This window comes from Ahaetulla prasina, chromosome 1, assembly GCF_028640845.1.
Source record: "Ahaetulla prasina isolate Xishuangbanna chromosome 1, ASM2864084v1, whole genome shotgun sequence".
Lineage (NCBI taxonomy): Eukaryota > Metazoa > Chordata > Lepidosauria > Squamata > Colubridae > Ahaetulla > Ahaetulla prasina.
This window is the reverse complement of record NC_080539.1, coordinates 226633636-226654668: the sequence shown is the minus strand read 5'-3', so window position 1 is coordinate 226654668 and position 21033 is coordinate 226633636. Positions and strand designations below refer to the sequence as shown.

The 21033-nt window shown below is 45.5% G+C and overlaps 1 protein-coding gene across 3 annotated transcripts; it reads right to left on the bottom strand.

Annotated features, from left to right (window-relative positions):
- Positions 1-2369: 2369 nt before the first annotated feature.
- NR4A2 (nuclear receptor subfamily 4 group A member 2) lies at positions 2370-13082 on the bottom strand. Of its 3 annotated transcripts, none has more exons than XM_058192579.1 (8): positions 13065-13082; positions 11194-11315; positions 9604-10601; positions 7908-8037; positions 7095-7258; positions 5691-5893; positions 5214-5392; positions 2370-4190 (listed from the first exon to the last, which is right to left on the bottom strand). In XM_058192579.1, the coding sequence occupies exons 3-8, from the start codon at positions 10597-10599 to the stop codon at positions 3934-3936; spliced, it is 1929 nt and encodes a 642-aa protein (XP_058048562.1). In that variant the 5' UTR covers positions 10600-10601; positions 11194-11315; positions 13065-13082; the 3' UTR covers positions 2370-3933. The 3 variants fall into 3 exon arrangements, with proteins under 3 accessions (XP_058048562.1, XP_058048573.1, XP_058048583.1); XM_058192590.1 differs by having other exon boundaries at positions 7095-7255; XM_058192600.1 differs by lacking the exon at positions 13065-13082 and having other exon boundaries at positions 9604-10414; positions 11194-11274.
- Between the last annotated feature and the right edge of the window lie 7951 nt (positions 13083-21033).

Here is a 21033-nt window from a genome sequence, read left to right as displayed (position 1 = left end):
AGAAACCCACCCACCCCCACGCTACCTCTTTTCCTACCACTTGGATAATTGCGTTGCCTCGAAAAACGAAATGAAAACCGGGACGGTCCGAAAGACAAACTGCACGTCGCGACCCTTGTAGGGCCAAAAGCTCCGGTTGTGGGCTCGACGGGGTGGGGCTAGGGAGGGTTGAAATCTCTGGGGAACGTTGCCAATAAAAGAGAGCATGATTTCAACTTCAATTTCCCTGCCCTTGCTGCCAGCCCTAAGGTGGCAGTCTCCTAGTCCCGCGTCGTTTCTGAGTTCGAGTTATGCCGGGAAAGAAGCCTCACATTTCTCGACGGCCCGCCGAAAGAGCCAATCTGGAAAGAAGGGCTCTTGAGGACCGCTCGAGAGTGGCAAGCCGCGCGCTCCTTCTCCCCCTTTCTTAAGAATAAACCCTGCTCAAATCCCCGGGGTCCATACCCGGGCAGGCTCGCGCCGGCTGCGCAACCTTAGGAACCTTTCCCTGGAAAACCAGCTGTTTCCCCCGACCTGGCTCCTGCGTGGGATACATCAATCTAAGGCTAGGAATCCGACGGATTCCCTCCTTGGACAAGTATAGTTATGGTTATGGCTATTATTATTATAATTATTTATCTTGAATGCCATCTTTCCTTGATTCCAACGACCAGGTGTCTCGTTTTAGCCGCACCCCCCACTCTCTCTCTCTCTCACTCACACACACACACACACCCGCCTTCCCAAGCCGCTTGATGCTGGTAAGCACAGGAGAACGGAAAGAAAAAAGTAAAACTAGCTTCTGACCCCCAATTCAAAATAGACAGCCAAATACGGTAGTTGTGTGAATATGAGAAATCCCCCCCCCAAATAAAAAAGTAATAATGGGAATATCAGCCTTGCTACCCCCACCCGAAAACATTTTTTAAAAAAAAAAGGCTTCTCGCAAATGTGTTTGTATCTAAAACACGGATCCTCCCATCAAGTTTCTTAGCTGTGTCCCGCACCCAGCTATATATTTTGTTTTGAAATAAATTGAGTTTGAAGTTTAATGAATCGGAGGGCTCTCCAAAGATAATGTTTCCTTGCTTACGCGTTTAATGATTTTTTTTTCCAGATAAATATTAAAAATCCTACTATGCTAATAAAATCCATAAATTCTTTAAAAAGGAATGAAGGTATTGTATTCAAGTACAATAAGATGAATCTACAGCATGTGCAGCCTTAACAAATAGTATTGCTTGTCTTCCACTTCCTAAACCTTACTGGGGAAGGTTCAACACTCTATGGATTTCCATCAGCCCAAACCTAAATATGCAGAATATGCAGAAGTCTGAAGAAAATTCCATTGAATTAAACAGATTTTCTTCCACATGAAGTACAGAAGCATTAATTTCCTGTCCAAACCTTAACAGCCCAATCCTAATTTTGCCTAGTCTGTAAAAATCACACTGAATTCAAATTAAATTTACATTAGTAAAAGATTTAGGAATGTAACCAAATGCTTCTCTGGAAAAGAGTCCTGTGACTCTTCCTGTGACCCAGGAATGTGTTTTGGTTGTATCCTTAGCATTTCATGGTAAATAAAGTAAGACTGCAGCTTTTTGCAGTCAGGAGATCCTCAGATTTTTTAAACTCTATGGAACTTGCTTTCCACTAAACATGCCACAAGTATATGGCATCCACACACATGCACGCATACTGCCCGTTAAAATCAATTTTATCCAATTTAGCCTATTCAAATTTCAGCAATGGACATGAATGCTCCAGTTCCAAATACCTTAACTTATTCCAGCCTTTTTCTACCCCATTTCTTTTTTTGCTACATCTTCCCTACTCCGTTTGATGTAGAACAAACTCATTCAGAATCAGAGACTGATGCACAGATTACTCACAAAAGCTCTAATTCCACTAGAATGCATTGCACTAAGTAGGACCTATTTAATTTTTTAGAGCTAGATAAGGCAAATATTTATGTATTTAACTTAGGTTCCCAGAGGTTTCAAAGGCAGGCTAAAATGGTAGAAACAATAAACACTACATGGTATTGAAGTTAGAAAAAAAAAGTAAACTATACATCTTAGCTTTGCCTCCTTTTGCCACTTAAAACAGCAAATTCCTTTTCCCAGGTCAGATAAGCCACCATACATATAGCATTTCTTTAACCTGCTGTTTCAGTGCTATGAATCATCCTCACCATCATCATCCTCACCATCCGAGTAACTATCTATCATGGGAGGCTTCTGGGACTTTTTTTTTTCCTAAAGAGAAAAAAGACGGGATTCTGTTCGTTGACATGGATTTATTTGCTGTAAACATTAAAATTATCTTTCTCCAAGAAAGAGTTTAGGGAGAAAGTGTCAGCTTCTAACTGTCATATACACCACATGGAGAAATTGTGGGGTGGGTAGAATGGGAGAGAGGAAAGGGAAGAGGCAGTGATTTTAAAATATGCCATACTGGAAATATACAAAGAAAAATAGATATACTACAGAATATGGCATTAAAAAACATTGTATTGATACGTAAAATAATATATTAACAATTTTAGGCATTAAAAAAACAACTCCCTCCCTCAACAAAAGAAACTTGAAATAAAAAGACAAAGTGCTCAATAATTTCCAGGGAGATCTATATATGAGATAAACACTCTGGAAATAGTCAAAAAAGCTTGTGCATGCAAGACTGGTTTCTCCTCAGACAACAAAATGATCAAGATATAAACTGTTTTCTTTTTAATCAGCATCAACAATACATACGACACTTACAAACAAGGAATGCCAAACGGTGTTTACAAACACGGGAATATGGGTTCCTTTCGGAAGATTTTTCCAGAAATGGATGTGGGTGGGGAGTCTGTTGGATTTGTGTAACACCTGTGCCCACCTATTTTACAACTGAGGAAAAAAAAATTTTGAAGCTTCTTAGAGAACTACCAATCTTTATAAAATCTAGCAGACTACATAGTGTCTGAAATAACTATTTATAGAATATAGACATTACTGAAATAGCAAGTGCCTATAATAACATTGTCTTCCTAGAATCATCAGACTTTCTTTTGATTTAAATCTTAAATAATCAAATCTTTTTGTTCAAATCCCTTTGATTTAGTCTCTTTTTCTCTCTAATTTTATAATGGTTTGAATAGCTTATTCATAAATAGGCACAGAATAGTTTTTTGTTTTTGTTTTTTAGAAAGAAAAAGCCAAACTGCATCTGATAAGTGTACAATCCTTTGCCTTCTGTCGATTCATGCTGCACCCTCTCCCTCCCCCACCCTTAATTTCATCTTCTATATATTACAGCTTTCCCTTTACAGCAGAACACACTTTAAAAGTCTTATGAAAGGGGGGAGGGGAGATTGAGTGGATCATCTTAATACTCTTGCCAGCAGCAGCAGCTAAAGCCCAAGCAAGACTCAGCTTCCTAACTTATAGTCCTTGGTCACAGCCATCCTCACAATCATAGTAATGAACTCTTTTTTTAAAAAAAAAAATCTGTGTGTCATTTTTGCTTTGGGGAAAAGGGAGTGGATGGGAGCGAAAGAGACTTTTGTTTTGTTTGTTTGTTTGTTTGTTTGTTTGTTTGTTTGTTTGTTTGTTTAGGCAAGAATAAAAAGCTTGTACCATGGGAATCTGTGTGTAGTCCAAGGAACGGAATTCTGCATGGCCACAGCCCCCAGTTTTCAGTCACTGTTCTGTAGGACAAGCTAAGCCACAGTTTGGAGGGGTGGGAGCATGCGACAGCCAGCCGGAGGTGCTCCTTCCTTATGGGGGGGAGGGGGGTTCTTGCTTTTCTCCTGTGGCTCCGATCTCCTTGCTTGCTTGCATTTCCCCCCACCAACCTTCGAGGCTTTGAAAGTTCTTCAACTCTGAGAGCACAGCAGCATTGTCTTTCTTTCTAGATTTCACCCCGCTCCCCTTACACTTTTTCTCTCCCTCTCTGTCTTTGTTTTTAAAAAGGTAAAGTGTCCAAGAAAAGTTTGTCAATTATTGCTGGTGGCGGCACCAAATCTTCCAGTTTCAGGTAGAAAATACGCTGCAGGCCTTGCGTGCAGAGGGTGCGCAGTTCCGGGAGCTTGCCCAGGAGTTTCGACAAGTAATTTGGCCGGTTCAGGCCACCGTTGTTGAAAGTCACGTGGTCCTTGAGGCAATTGACAATCTTGTTCTGTAGTTCTTCCACCCGTTTGGGCTCCTTCAGGCCGTGCCTCTCTGCAAAGGAAAAAAAATTGCTGATTTAGACCCAGCTCTGGACAAATGTAAGGTGATGGCTGAGGGAGAGGCACGTGGACAGGCCTTGTTAGGAGGCTACAAATTATGCATTGGGAGATCCTACCCCTGCTTTAACTACCCCTTACTCCTTAAAGTTCCAATGCTAAATGACATAGTTTGGAATAAACTGAAGTTTCTGAACTCAGGGGACTTTCGTTCATGCAGCTACAAATTAGACAGCATTGTGAAATTGCAGCTGTGGGTCAGACTGCAACTCCTCCATTTGGGTCAGTACTCTTGAATTTCCAGTGTGCCACAGAACGTTCTCGCATAAAACCTCTGTTCATAAGAGCCCCTTCATGGTTTGATCAATTAACCCAATACTCTGGATTGGCAGGCGTGCTGAACCTTAAGTTAATCACAGGGGTTGGACGGCCACCATATTAACATAAAATATGATTGGCTACTTTGTGATTGGCTACTTTGTGAACATAAACATGTCTTTGTGCATACATCTTGATTTGTGCATTCTATTCCCTATTGCCAATGGTGATTGTTTAAAAGGGCAATTACTTTGGATTACTTCATATTCATCTGGGACATAATGATAAACTCTAGTTTACTTTAAATAGGACCATAGGAAGGTTAAAGGAATAGGTTTACGTAATCCGGAATAAAAACCAGAAGTTTATGGGAAAAGAAGTGACAAAACCCAATATGCAGTTTAGAACTTCTAAAATAAAACAAGGGCAAAGAGTGTGACCTGTTGTGGATTTTTAACTCTATATTGGAAGAATGTGGATCTTTTGTAACTGAGAATTCTCAGCTGCCCTGACAAGTTGAAACAGGGCATGGGGCAGAGATTTTCAGCTTGTCCAGGAAGACTAAAATTCCTTTTAAAAAATTAATCTATACTCATCACTAAAATGGAGAAATTGGTTACTTATTCCAGATCACTTAATCTGAAATAAAACACCCCTGGATGATCAGAATAAAGAGGAAGAGCCAGAAGCTGGGTCTCACCTGTCACCATGGCTAGGGCAGCGATGCAGGAGAAGGCAGAGATATCAACGTTCATATTCTGCAGGCTGGAAGAGAACTCCACAATGGAATCGATCCATTCCCCGAACCCACGGACACATTGCAGCCGGTGCAGGACCACACCATTACAAAAAATGAGCTTCCCTTCCACGGGGTTTGACCTGTGGGGGGGGGGTTTACAGGGTGGCCAGAAAAGGGGAGGGGGGAATAGAGAAAGGCAAACAACTAATTATTCGCCAAGCAATAAATGGAAGGCTTAAGAGGGACCTAATTACTGAGGAGTTAATAAAAACGCAGCTCAGCGGACCTTGAACGGTGCAGGTTTGCTCATCACAAGGATCGCAAAGGATGTGTCTGGGTGTGCACATGTATCCCACAGGCCTGCACATCCACAGGCCTGCACATCCATGTATACACTTGCAGGTGACCTTCAACTTGGAGAGAGCACTTCCTACTTACCTGTAGGCTAGCCGCAGGACGAAAAGCTCCAGGAAGGCAGATTCAAACAGCAGATCTTGGTCTTGTTTGGGAAGGTCAGTGAAGCCAGGGATCTTTTCTGCCCAGCCCCGGATAATATCCATGGAACCAGTTAAGAGATCATAAAACTGCTGGATGTGCTGCGTATCATCACCGCTCATCTGATAGTCTGGGTTTGCTTGGAACTGGGATTCCATGACAAGGAAGATGGGAGAGAGAGGGAAGGGGGAGGGAAGTAGGAGAAAAACCCCAGCAATTTAATGAGGCTCTCTGTAATCTATAGCCCGTGAAATTGCTAACCCCATTTCAAGGAGGGGAGCCAAGTTTTTATAACAATTAAACCTCGCTCTGGCCAGTGAAGAAATTAGATGTCCCATGGCAATTAATTCAATTAGGGGTGGCGCTAGGAGGGATGACCACTCGAAGAGGGAAAATGGCTGTGGCCAGGAGGAAGGGTCAACTTTAAACACTCTGGGAAGACACCCTGAAGCAAAAATTGCAGGGTTTGGCTTAGCTTCTGAAAAGCCAGGGTTTTTTGGGGGAGGGCAATGAGCGGTTGTACTAATGAAATAATAAGGGGAAGGGAAATCTACCCATCAATCCATACACACAATACAAACATGTGACATGCATTCAGCACAAACGCCTATGGCCTCTCTATCACATTTCATTTCTTATGCATTAAAAATGTTCTTTTGCATGTGGTTCTACTGTGAGAAGGGAGCAACAGATCATGCCTTGAAAAAGAGGTGACTTTCTCTCCTTACTTAATTCCTACCATGTGTCCCATAAGGCAGAAGAGAAAAACAAACTTAACATCCTTGTAGTAAGGAGCTGAAGGTTAATTTCCAGGAGGCAGGTCCTTTGGGAGTACCCTGCCCAGAGTTTAATCTTTCTTAATGGCTTTCATTTCCTAAGCATGTCTGAATGGAGAACACCTCCTTTTCAAACTAAAGCATTGCTTCAATTATTGGCAGGGGGAAATAACTTCTAGTAAGCATTGCTTCAATTATTGGCAGGGGGAAATAACTTCTAGTATGGAACAAAATAATTCTATATACATTTAACTAGCTATTTGCAAAAGTAGCCCACAGTCCGAGAAGTAAGTGTGTGTGTGTGTGTGTGTATAGGGGGAGAGAGAGAGAGAGAGAGAGAGAGTTGCAATCTCCATCTGCTTGAAGTTCCCCTTCCCCCTTCAGCAGGCACACACACCAAATTCTTGCCCAGACATCCCCAAGCCCTCTGGGACACCAACACCTCGGAGGTGTCTGCACAATCACATCAAATGGGTGGTGGAAGGGAGAATGACCTTACTGGGGACTAGGCGGATTTCATTTGGTGGCCCGCGAGGGGGACCCCCGTAGGCAAATATTGTCTCCAGCTTACCCTGGAATAGTCCAGGCTGGTCATAGCCGGGTTGGAGTCGACATGAGCTCTCACCAGGGCACTGATCAGACTCACCGGGGGCGAAGGGGGAGAAGGCTCCTGGGGGCTCTTCGGTTTCGAGGGCAAACGACCCCTTCGGCCTTTTAAGCTGTCTGTGCGAACTACTGAAAAAGACAAGATGCCTCCACTCAGAGAACGTGGCTCAGCCCGGCCAGGCAGAGAAAAAGAAAAGACAACTCCCCCACCCACCCATCTAATGTCCTGTTTTTCTACTGGGGTCAAAACTTCGTGGCTGAATATATCAGCCCAGAGAAAAAGTTTCCAAGGAGAAATTGGGGCTGTTCAGTATTCTAGTATTTCCCGGACTTCCTTTGGTTCCTACGGGGCTCAGTTTCCAAACCTGCGGCTGACTTTTTAAAAAACGAGTTTAGAAAAACATGTACGAGAGCGCAAACTCTCCTTACGCTCCTTAGCATAAACCCCAATCTGCCCTGGCCCTGGAATCCCCTTTAAGGTTAAAACTAAGGCGCTCCGCAAGCGCCTTGCCTCAGGAAAGGTTATCTTAGGCCTAGTCCGGGTTTGCACGGGCCTTCGCCTTCTGCCACTACTCCGAGGGTTTATGCTCTGAATATGAGCCCGAATGACCTGGATGAAGGGGGTTGGGGAGCCCTGGACCTCCCAAGGGTCAGAAGAAGCCGCCCGCGCGGAAGCTCAGCTGGAGCTTCGCCGCGCCGCCTCTCGCAGCTACTGGGGACGCTGCTGCTCCGCCTGTGCTTGTGGCCACCCCAGGCGCCCGCCCACGGCAGGCTCTACCTTCTTTGACCATGCCGACCCCAAGGCACTTCTGAAAACGACAGTACTGGCACCGATTCCGACGGCGTTTGTCCACGGGGCAGTTCTTATTCGCTAAGCAAACGTATTTGGCGTTTTTCTGGACGGTGCGCTGCAGAGACAGGGGAGAGAGGAGGGGGGGGGGAAGGAGAGGTGAGGAGCGAAACAGAGCGGAGCGGCGCCGACCCCAGAAGGCGGTCCGAGTTTGAGAAGCTTCGCGAGCTGAGAAGACCCCTTTCTTTTTCCTCTCTCGCTCCAGCGGTCTCTCCTTTTCCAAGTCCTCTAACAAAAAAATTGGGGAGCTGGCTCGCCGAGCACCGTCTGGCGAAGCTGCTATAAGCTGAACGGCGAGTCGTTCAGTCAACACAAACCCGAGGCATTCCTAAGAGGTTTTTTTTATAAAAAAATCCTTTTCTTTTCAAGGATGCGGCTACGGAAGTTACGGTGGGGGAGGGTAGAGAGAGACAATATAATTCGACCATCGGGATTGCGGGTCTACCTTGTTAGCTAAGACGGGCTTCTCTTTTCTAACAAGTCCTAAGGCAAATGAATTGCAAAAAAAACCAACCTCCCCCCTCGCGGCTCAGCTCCTACACAGACGGGACAAGCGGCCCCCCCCATACACCCCCCCCCCACACACACACATCCGGGTGGGACTGGAACTGACAGAGGAAAAGGTGGGGATATCAGGAGAGGGCAACAGGAGTTGAACACTCCAACAACTTGTTCTCCATTGCAGGTCGTTTTTTGTAGATTATAGTTTTGGGAATAGGCCTTGTATAAATCAGCGCGTTTTAAAAGCCCCTTGGACCGTGGATTTGGGTATGAGGGAGAAAGGAAGAGGAAGAGAATTGGGGCATTGTGGCACGTTCTCTTCCGAGCTTCAAATCTCCGATGAAATAAAAGCCATTCCCGATTCCTTCAAACGTTCTTTCTCCCCCACCCACCCACCCCTCGCTGGGAAAAGGATGCAGAGGAATTCATCCATTAAAGCGGCCAGTTCGTCTTCTACTGCACTATCTCCATCAAAATCTAGGGCAGGGAGAACGTGGTAAAATGAAGGGCTGCGTCATTGGGGGAATGAAATCTTATTCTTAATAAAGCAAAAAAGCTAGGCCTCAAATCTGTATCAGGACAATAAAATTGAGGGTTTTTTCCCCCTGTGGTGAGCGGCATATTTCCTTCTAGCATAGATAGATGTGGCCCAATTACCTCTGTACAAGGAGCCCGAACTATGTTAGAGATTAGATGGCAAACAGCCTAATAAACGGCAGTGAATATATGCTGTTTAATAAGGTGATAACCCCACTAGCTTCCCTATTCTTGAGCCTTTTTTCTTTCCCTAATGACTAAAAATCTGGTAAGTAAGTATGGATTTTGATCTAAGGCGCCTTTATCATTCTGAACTCAGCTAACATCTGGAGACAGGAAGGGGGCTAAGACTAGATCCCCAAATAGAAATCCTGTTCTTTTCTTCTAGATGCCCATTCTCAAGACTGACAGCGGCTGTAGTCTAAAAGCCAGTTAGTTTCTACTCAGCAGAGGCAGGAACTTGAAGATAAAGGGAAACGATGAAGGAGATGGACGGAGGGATGGGAGATCAGCAGCACACACACGACTCCCGACGGCCCCCTCCCCCACCCCGCCTCACCAGGAGGCAGCATGAGCATGAGCTCACCTTAAAGAAGCCTTTGCAGCCCTCGCAGGTGCGCACGCCGTAGTGCTGGCAGGCAGCGTTGTCTCCGCAGACGGCGCACAGCCCCTCGTTGGAGGGTGAGCCCCGCGAAGGCGGCGAAGGCACCTGGGCATCCAGGAGCTGGGAGGCATGCCCGATCTGCAGTCCGGGGAAGCCGACGGCGGCGGCACTGGCTTGCTTGCGGATAGGGTTGGGCAGAGCGAAAGGCTGCCCGTCGTGGTGGTGGTGATGGTGATGGTGGTGGTGGTGGGCGCCAGGCCCGTGACCCGAGGGCTCCCCATTGAGAGGTAGGGCATGCAGGGGCCCATCAAAACGCATCTGGCAGCTGCCCACCGGCATGCCGGGCGGCGATTGCTTGAAGGAGAAAAGCGAGAGACGGGGCACCGCCGTCGGGGCTGCCTTATGCACGCCGCCGCCGCCAGCCGCTCCTCCTGCCGCCCCACCGTAAGCTTGGTGGTGATGGTGGTGGTGGTGATGGAAGCCGTGCAGCGGCCCGGCCTCGTCCCAAACGCTCTGACCCGGCGCGAAACCAGCGGCCGGGGTGGGCGGCGAGGCGCAGGGTTTGTAGTAGACGGCCAGCTCATCAGGCGCCTGGGGCCCGCCGGCAGCAGGGGGCTGCGGCGGCGGCGGGTAGCCGTGGCCGTGCAGGGGCAGCTCCTCGACCTTGATGGAGGGCGCCGGTGGCGGGGGTGGCGGGGGCTGCGACGGCATTTGGTAGAGGCAGGGCGGCTTGACGTCGTAACCCGCAGCGGCGGCGGCAGCGGCGCCGTAGTTGTCCATAAAGGTACTGAAGCTGGGGAGAGAAGTGGTGGCAGTGATTTCAGTGTTGGTCAGGTCCATGCTAAACTTGACAAACTCGGGCGTTAAGAAGTCCGAGCTGTATTCCCCGGCAGCCGCCGAGTGGTGGTACGAGTAGCTCTGCGTGGCCGGGCTGGCTCCTTGCGGCGAGGACCCGTACTGAGCCTGGACGCAGGGCATGGCTGCAAACGAAACACGGCACAACAAGAGCATGGCTCAGCTTTCCTGGGCAACAATCCCATTACTCGCCCCCCCCCACACCCGCCCCCCCCTTCCCACAAAGAGGCCAAGCCAGGAGGGGAGGAAGATGCCAGGGAATGGGACGGGCAGACAAGAAAGGATAGGGCAGGACAAGTGGTGGCAGAAAAGGAGGTAAAACGCGAACCGCAGGGAAGTGAGGAAATGGGCAAGCAGGAGGGCTTGCTATAGAGAGAGGGGGGAGAGAGCAGTGAGGTCTTTGCTAAACGTCGGTGGGGGAGGAGACGGGGGTGTAAGTAGAAAGCAATGCCCCCGCTGCCAAGTACAAGGGAGGCTAGATGGGATGCTGAGCTGCCCGCGCTGGAGCTGCTGTGAGCGGAGCCCAGCACGCCCCCTCCTCTCCACCCGCACGCACATGTATGGACTCGGTCCCTCTTTCTCGCCTGAGTTCCGCCAGCCCAACTCCGGCTAAAAGGCAGAGGCCGCTTTCTCCGGGTTTAAGAGAGTTTGACTTCCTGGTTGGCGGGGCGGAGTGGGGGGGGGGAGGTGAGGAAAGGGTCAACCCGCGTCACCCACCTTCAGCCGCGTGAGTGGCGTTTTCGGGAGAATTGAAGGCAGACAGCGTCGGAAGTCAAAGGAGAGACAAGTTGCCAAGACTTGAGCGAGGCGCTGATGACTCCAGTCTGTCCGGTTGCTCCCTGAAAAAGACGGGCAAGGTGCGGAGAGGGAGACAACGTTACTTTTTCAGCCTCACCTGGACCGGGGGAGGCAACGGAGGACTAGCGGGCGCCACAAAATTCCTGCTTCTGCCAGGCCCAGAGGTGGCTAGGAGAGCTGGGAAGCCTCCCAAAAGCCGTTGTAGGCAGAGAGCGTACCTTCCTGTGGCTAGAAAAGAAAACCCTTTTCGCCTGAGGGGCTTTTCTGGTTGTCGCTGCGCTATTTGATTCCCTCATTGTGCAACAAAAGTATTCAGACATTCAAGTTATTCCTCCCACCCCACACCCCACACCCCACACCCGCTCCCTAATAGCTTATCCACACGCATCAGCCCGCAGAAATGTGCGCTCCCGCAAACTCTTACAATTGACAGCTCCCGCAAGCCTCCCAAACGCGTGTTTGCCATCCCATTGGGTTAACTTCTCTCCATTTGCGAGCGGTATGTTAGTGGAATGAGATAAGAATGAGAAGCGGGACGGGAGGAGGGCAGGAGGAAGAAGAAGAGGGGCCCACGCTCCCGTTTCCCTTCGACATTCCGCCACTCTCCGGCTTCCAAATCTTCAAAGGGGGGCAGAGCGACAGAAGCGGCATTTAATTAGAGCACGCAGCCGCTCTGCTGGCTCGCGCGCGCGCGCACAAAGGCGAAAGCAATTAAAAGGCCAAAGAAAGCAGCAACCGGAGCCGCGAGCTTGCGCGCCGGGAGAGCTGGAGAGTCCGAAGGATGCGCGTGGCCAAGCAAGGCAGCCGAATTGAACGGGAGACGGGAATACCTCTGCCATCTCTTCCGGATCCCCTTCGGAACTGACGCAAATCGTTTTTTTCCGGAGGCTTTTCCAATGATTGCATCCCTCCGATATCGCCCCCCCCCCAACAGCTTTTCAAGCGTACAAGTAACAAACCTTGGGAAGTTTCATACTTGCACTGCTCTGCTAGCCTCTCTTGGCGACTCCTCTCTGCTTCTACTCCGAAGTCTTGTGCCCTTAATTCAAACTCCGTTTGAAGCCGACAAACCCTCTCACTCTGCACAACTTGCTAGCTAGGCCGTTTCAGCTAAGGGCTGGGGGCGATTTTCCTTCTTTCGTGCCTCCCACCTATATCAGGCAAGGAGGCCAGCCGGCCCCGCTATTAGGCGACGTGCTCTGGAATAATTTATTGCAGTCTGCCCACCTCCGGCGGCAATCAACCTGAAAGGCAGCGTATTGCTCCAGGACCGAGCGCTGATCCTCCCTGCGCTCAGCCTTGTCGCTGACGGAGATCAAAGTGTTCCCAAGTTACCCAAATCCTCCGCCCAACAAGTTTTTTTTTTCCTTCCAGCATTTGAAGTCCCTCCGCGGACCTCCTCCAAAGGATGGAATGCCGCGGCCCTGAGCCCCGCAAACCAAGCGCAGGGGCTGCGCTCAAAGTTTCTTCTTCCGGCCCTCTATCCGAAAATCCACACTTTGGGGGAGGGAAGTTGCGAGGTGGGCTGTGAGAAGATCTCCGGATCTGAAGGCTGGTAGGCGAGGCCCCTTTAAAGAGGTACTTTTTGGATAAACCTGCACGGGCGGGGGTGGGGTTAATATTTTATATCTGGCAACCGCTATTTCCCCCGGTCCCAATCTCAATCCACCCCCATCTCACCCCATCCATTTCATCCCATCTCTGGGCTACTTTTCTTTGCCTGAAGGGGGGGAAAATGTTGCATCATCCAGCCAAAAGACAGAATATATTCTCCGTCGCAGTCCACTTACTTGTTAGGTGGCGTGTCTCTTTCATTCATTCATTCATTCATTCAACTGTTGGCAGTTCGGATTCCCAGGGCGAGCGGGCGAGAGGCGGGCGAAATGAAGGAAGCAGAGAGGCACTTCTCGCCGCCGATCGCTTCGTCCTCGCTTTCCTTTCGCCTGCACTCGCCTCTGCCAGCGCGCGGACACACACTCTTCCTTTCGCTCCTTAGGGAAGTACAGTATGAGCGAAGCGCGGGGCGAGCAAGCAGGACAGACTGGCCCTTCCCTCCAATGTGCCTTTGTTTATGTGGGCTCTGTATTGCACAGCCAAATGCATCCCAAGTCTTCAAACGTCAGTGCACGTCAGTGCCGCCTTGCCCAATCAGCCAGTCAAGGGGCTGGATGTCTCGGTACAGTTGGCTAGATCTTGCTTTGGTAAATTTCCGACGTGACATCACCAAGAGTGGAGCTTTTAAGGTGGGAAACGGCTCTCGCTGCTTTGCCTTCACCTTGGCGCAGCTTTTGCAAAATTAGGGACAGATCCCCGATTCTTTTCCTTCTCCTTTCCCTGGTCTGGGGCTGGTGCACCCGGAGATCCGAGACCGTAAACAAAGACTGAATACTCCCTTTCTCTCCCCGCCCCCCTGTTGTCATAAATTGGTCCAAGAATCTCTAGGCGCTGTCAAACCATCGCGCGCTCTGCCTCCCTCTCACGGCCCCGAGTGTCTTTTTTCCACATTATACTTTCTCATCAAGCGGAACAGGTGTGTGTTTTCCAGGTACGTTCGCTTTCCACAGCGAACGTTACAACAATCCCGGGCAATTTACGTGGGATGTCCACCTACCTTTGACCTGTCTAGAACGGCGACTTCTACCCGTCCCTCCCAAGTACCACCTTATCTCGGCGGCATCCTCTGCAGAAGGCACTTTACAGGTAAAAAGGCAGGAATGTATTGACGCACCCAGTCCATCCTTTTAAAGCAGAGACAACGCATTCAACAAGTTGCACAATCGCTCCCAGACCGATTTATGTCCCGAAGCATAATTCTCTCACTTCCCCACACACCCCCCGTTGCGCTTCAACTGCTTTTTAAAAAAACGCCCACGGATGCTATTATATTTGGAGGGGGAAAGTGTGTGTGTGTTTGCACGCGCGCTGCCCTCCAGACAAATATATAAACTAGATTCTAAATATTAGTATTTTTTATCGTATAGGCATATAATCAAATTATGTACAATCCCGTTTCTACAGTTGAGTAGGAAACAAGTTAATGGTCAAAGTCCACGGCGTGCACGTGGATCACAATCACTGCCACTCAGAAGGAATCGCTTACAGGGATGTAGTGCCTCTACTCCGAGCGCTCTTATCTGGGGGTGAACCCTCAACGGAACCAGTGGGAGTTACTTCCGCGTAGATGGGCAGCGAAGCTCCAAGGATCCTTTGCTATTTCGGTGGGAAACGTCGCTGGAATGCCTGCTTATGTTCTGTTCCCCGCGTGTTTGCCAGAAAATAGCGTGGACGTTGAGACCCACGCAGGTAATCGACGAACCAGCCGCGGGCGCTGGAGGTAAGGAACTGGGGTGCGTGTTTCCGCGACCCTTCCCAACAGGCTGCGGGTTAGGGGGCTTTAGGCAGGCGCGCGTTTGCTGTTCTCTTGCCTGCACACACTCCCCGCGTGGCCACCCTCAGCTTGTTAAGCGGAGAAAATGTGCCCCTCCCCCACACAACTGAACTTGCTTTGGCCGCTTATTTGAGATCTTGCAGGTAAGGGACAAAAGGATTAACTGAGGACACGGAAGGTAACTTAAGAAGGTGAGTAGATGTTCTGCAACCTTATGGACGTCTCCTTTGAAGTCGGAGCTGTCATTGGGTCCCAAAGGTGCTTTTTCAAGGGCAACCAGACTTTCTGGTTTCTCTTTGAAGACCTTTCGCTTCTCATCCAAGAAGCTTCTTCAGCTCTGACTGGATGGTGGTGAACGGAAGGATTACCTCTTGAAAAAGCACCTTTGGGACAACCGTGATCTGGATGACTGAGAATCTCCATAGACCTTTAGCTGTCATTGGGGTTAATGGGGTACGCCCGCCATAGGTCTAGGAACGGCAATGCTACCCCCCCCCCATTTCCCATAGTGATTGCGTGGAGGTAGATCCTGTGCAGGTTGATTTGAAAGCAAAACCCGCCGATCTCCACAGGGCTTGTTTCCAAGTAAGACTTTGTTTCCAGACTTAAAGAAAGGCTTTTATGCCCGAATTTATTTGGGGGCAGGCCTCTCTGGCTTGCCTTAGTTCCCCTTCCGGAGTGCTTCTCTTTGCAAGTTGGCCAATCCATTAGGATTTCCGCCTCTTCCTAAAAAATGTCCCTGAACTTTCGAAGAACGCTTGAGTCAATGGGATTCCCTCCCAGACGGGAAACTTCTCCCCCCAGGCTATTTTTAGGAACCCTATAAATAGAGGGGCGGGTGTTGGTGTTTTTTTTTTTTTAGGCATAAAGATTGGCAACTAGGCGGGAAGAACCCTGAGCAGCCACCTTAAGTCCTCCTCCTCCGGCTGCTGGCCCTGGCGCGAGGCTTGCAGAGGGCTGGGAGGAGGAAAGCTTGAGCTCATTAGCATGAGCGCAGCCGCGTCAGCCGCCGCCGCCCGTGGGCTGAAGCGCACGAAAAGGAAAAAGTGAGAGTTGGGAGGAGGGAAAGTGGGGGGAGAGGGGCGGGGTGGCGCGTGACGCAAGGGGACGGTGCCATTGACGCAACAGGCTTGGGATGCTCCGAAAATAGCAATCGTAAGCGCCCAGCTTGCCCCGGTGGTGCCTGCTCCATTGCGCTGAGAAGACGGGGAAGCAACAGCCTGAGAGTGGGCCGGGCTATTTTAAGACTCTGCGAATCGGAAACTCGAAAGCAGCCAAGAGGGTTTATTTTTAAACCTTTTTTTCCTGGGCGCTGCGTTTCGAGATTGAAAACTTCCCTTTCTCTTGCTAGCTCTAGGACTGAAGTTGCTCCAAAGAGAAGGGTTGTGCTACCAATGGGCAGCGCTAACTACCCTTCTCCTTTGCTAATGCTATCAAGCCCGTGTAAGAAAAGGATGTAGTTCTGTTTAGAGCAACGTGTAATAAGGATCATATTTAATAAGCGTGAGTGTGAGAGAAGAGAGGAGCTAGCAAGTAACTTTTTCTCTCGCTTGAACCATCACTTTTTGCAAAGGGAAGTCAGGCTGGCATGAATGATTCTCTGTAGCGATGGAGAGGAAAGGAAAGGAAAGCAGATACCTTGGCAGGCAAGGTGACCCACAGGTGACCCTTTGCCACCCGCGCCTTGAAACCTCGTGGCGGGATAAGGCCACTACATCTGGGCTGCAAAACTATGGGCGACCACTAGGTATCAGCCCATCGACTTTGGCACGGATTTTAAGCACACACCATAAACCAGAACACATTGAAAGAGGTGAAGAAAAAGCCAGGGACTTTGCTTATACCTCCATCTAGCATTAGCTGGCAAGCTTCAGGCGATTTGCTGTTCCTCTCTGCCTACCTGCAAATACCAGTATTGGGAGGATCACTAGGCGGCAGCAAATAGACTTTCAGTGTTTGGTGCCATCTTGTGGTGGTCTGGTTTTCTGTTGTGGAGCTGAGAGGTTGGCCTGAGGCCCAAATAACTTCCACACAAGGCCATTCCTAGTGTATCTCCTGTTTTGATAATTGCCCAAATGAAGTGTATTTTCTTTTTCTTTCTGAGTTTTTAAATATTTTTGCTCAAAAATGCAATATTCACTTGGACAGCATGGACTATAAAAGAATGAAAACCAAACAGCTCAATCGTTTTATATCAGTCTAAAGCTCTTACAAAGTTGCCCAGTTAGAATAATTTAGTATTTTTCTGATAGAGTCAATAGGGGGCTGGACTCTGCAGTCAACATAACCAAGAACATTTGAAGTAACATTGGTAAAACTTGGGTACATTTTCTAAGATAAATGCGTAATCACGTCCAATAATTCGTTGAATGCAGTTGAGATATGTAAAGTCCCCTAACGTCAATATTCAAAGTTGATCCCTGGAGTCAACAGACAATTCCTTTGCCATTAACCACAATTTAATTTGAATGTGCAAAATAATGTATTGTATAACTTGCCCCAAAATAGTTGTATTCTTTTAAGAGAGCGGGCTGTTTCCATTTATTTCAAGGAAGTGACATCCTATTAAAAAAAATTTCTACACAAGCACTTGCAATAATGTCATTTTTCTATATTACATCATGAATGTTAGCGATAAGGTATTATGGCTCTTTAATTTATTTATATTTTTTTCTAAATCCTTAGGAATGCGACACACAGAATTAGTATGGCTGTGGAGTTTAGAATCTATAGATTTATGCAGGCATCTTAACTTCACTGCCACAAAACCATTTTTAGAAACCCAGACTGTGACATTTTGTTTGAAAAGTACTGTTCTAGAACTGATTTTGATATAGGTATTCAGAAACTTTCATGTATGCCTTGGTAATACATCATAGGATGAAGTTATTTTCATAACTAAAGCAGTGGATTAAGAGGAGAGCTATACTGAAACATAAAACACTTACAATTTGTGGGAAATGAAGAATGAAAAAGTCATTTTATGACTATATGTATATACACGCAAACATAACACATGCAGTTTTAAACTAGGAAATTAATTACAGGTAAAAATATTAATATTCAAGGTGGATTCACAAAAGTATAAGTTATCCCTCTGTGTTTATGTCATATTTAAACAAGGTTAAGAGGATAAGAAAATTATTTTATTCTGGTTGCTGAGTTTATACCTCAACTGACATCTCAGTTACTTGCATGTTTACTTGCAGAAGATCACTAGGTGAGAAATATGTTCCTGATATCATAAGGGTTGTTTTTAAATTACAATCTCCCTTTAAAAAAAAAATCAGAGGGGGATTCTGTGGTCAGATTTTCTGTCAAATACCAGATGGTGCCCTGCATAATTTAAAACACTGCATAGCATCATTTTTTCCCCTTCTGTTCAATCATGTCTATCTCTCAGAGGCTGCCTGGAAAAGGTCCCTGCAGTTTTCTTAGGTTTTTTCAAAAGTGGTTTGCTATTGTTTCTTTTCTAGGGCTAAGAGTGTGTGAATGGTCCAAAGTAACTCAATTGGCTTTTGCTTAAGTCAGAATTAGAACTCACCACCTCAAGTTTCTAGCCGGATGCCTTAACCACTATACCAAATTGGCTCTCTTATAATATTACAAAGCTTCATATGATAAAATCTGCAGCTTATAACAGGGAATGTGATAAAATATATAAAAGCACTACACTGTGTGTATGCTTATCATGTTAAGTTCAACAACTTTTATGTAAGTGGCTATGGGGGAAGTCTAAATGAAAAGTATTATATAAGAACACAGTGCTCATAATTTAATGATACTTCTGTAATTAAGATTGAATCCTGAATGTGAACACATTTAGTTACAACATGGGTAGCAAATTAATTTCTTATATTGAACGTCTGCGCACATTTATTTGTCTGTGTTATTCCAAGAAGACAATGAGTACAGGCTTGAGGCACAGATATTTTTATTTCTAGTACATGAGAAATACTGTGATTAGGAATATATCAAAATAAGCAAGATGCTACTTCTCACACCAATCTAGATAATTTATATACCAAGAATAAATGAAAGTATGGATGATGTAGCTTGTTATATGTAAGAATTATTTTGTTTGTAACCTTCAAAATAAACAATTTCTCTTAATTTAACACAAATTTATTCTAAGTGTTTAAAAATGAAAGCATGTTGTTTTATGTGGAAGAAATAGCATAGGTAACTAACCCATATTAGATCTGACAATATTGATTGCCAATTTAAGATGTGCTCCAAATTATGAGCTTTCCCCCAGGTACTTGCATGAACGTAATTTAAGGAAAGATAACAAAGCCAAACTGGAAAGACTGTGATAATGGCCTATAAAAAGAAAAATTACCATACATCATAATATATTTGTGTTGGCGATAACAAATAATTTTAGTTTTTAGAAAACACGTGACTGTATTTTAACCTACATTTGAGTAATTTTCCTCCATCTTTTTTTTTTTTTTTTGAAAACCATACATATGAGAACTGAAAACTAACATCGTTAAAAAGTATGCTTTCAAAGGAGGTTAGGTGTAGAGAGGGAAATGGAAAAAAATGTACTTGACTATTGAAGAAAGAATTTAACTACCGGTATGTGCTTTTTTTTTTTACCCTCTCCTCAAATACCATGATAAATCTGACAGAATTCCCTGTTTAAGGCATTTAATCAAAGATGCAAGAGTTTTTTTTAATCCATTCATCCAAAGATACAATACTATAGGATTTAGTTTTAAATATTAGTTGCAGTTTCTGCTGATGCCAATATCTCAGTATGGAATGAATGTTAATTACAAAAAAGCAACAATCTCATTTTGCATCAATATTATTTCAGTTACAGTTCTTGACAAAAATAATATTTCCCTCATGTTTTAGTAACACTCTCTTTCACACTGTTATTTGCATAATACCCCCAAGACATATTTACTTTTGAGTATAATTTATGATGCTTTTAAAATAAGCAATATGCTTTGCTTTACTGATTATCATAAAGGGTTTCCCATGCTATATTTGCAACATTACAGAAGTAACATAGTTGAGCCCTTATATTGTTAGGTACATATTTAATTAACATAGCTTTAGAGTCCATGTAATATAAAATTTCATTGCTCATTTTAAAGTTTTGAAGTTAACAACATAAACTTCAAGTTGAGTAATTAAGTAATCCTTATATAGACACTTATTAAAGTATTTATACATATTATCTTAAATCTACATCTATCATTTTGCCAATTAAAATTAGGACTTTAATTGCAATTAAGTAATTTAATTGCCAATTGAACAGCAAAATTGCTAAGTGACTAATTTTAATGCCTATTTTAATTACCAATCATGACTGGGGAGGGAGCTAATCAAGCAGTATCAGAGTAATGATGTGAAAAAAAGAAGAGAGAGAACAAACATCCATGGCTCCATGCTTCAAAAAGAAGTCTACGTTAAATGAATGCAAACAGTTTTTATAGATGTAACAAAATCATGCCTTTTGATACCTAAATACCTATACAGAGAATTCAGTGTAAGAGGTTCACTCTCTAGAACTGAATTTTAAAGGAAAAGCAATTTGACATTTTGTAGAATTCCTGCAAAAAAACAACTCTATCTCCAAAGTTAAAGCGTCTGGAATTCTGCTTGCCAAGTACAATTTTAATTCCAAATGCCATAGTAGGTTGAGAACCACCCTTATAACCTAACTGTATCTCAGCAAAGTATATTTCAGAACAAATTAATTTGGGATATTAAAAATAATGTTAATCTAGTGGATTGTTTTGAGGAAAAGCTCTTCGGTTTTGTTCTTAAAAACATAAGGGTCACCTCTGATTAGGAATATGTAACAACAACAAAAGAGTGTCGTATTAATCTTAATCAAGAAGACAGCAACTATACAATAAAGCCAAAGTAATATTTACTCTAAGAAAATATTAGAGTCCACAGCATAAAGTATTTATTGTATGTTCCCTTTTTAATGAAAGGTGTATGTTGAGTTATCAGCAGTACTATATAGTGACAATTGAGCACACGAAAAGGTGAATGATGAATACTTCTGAGCCACTGGAAGCCACATTTTAGAAGATCCATATTAAAATATATCTCACTGAGGGCATTATTTTCGTGTATGTTTCCAACTAGTTTCTACCCTTTAATGTTTCCAAAATTATTCTTATTTAGAGAATAAGAGACATCTTCAAATTAACAAAATACTTTTCATGTTGGCCCTTAAAATAAAATCCAATATTGGAACAGAAAGGTAATTAGAGCTTTTGTGGGAAATATGTCTGCATTGCTTATATGCAAAATATTTACTTCTAAGAGCAGAAAATCTATCAGAGCTTCTTAAAAGGCCTATACTGAATTGTGGTTCAGAAGGGTAGTGAAAGTGCTTT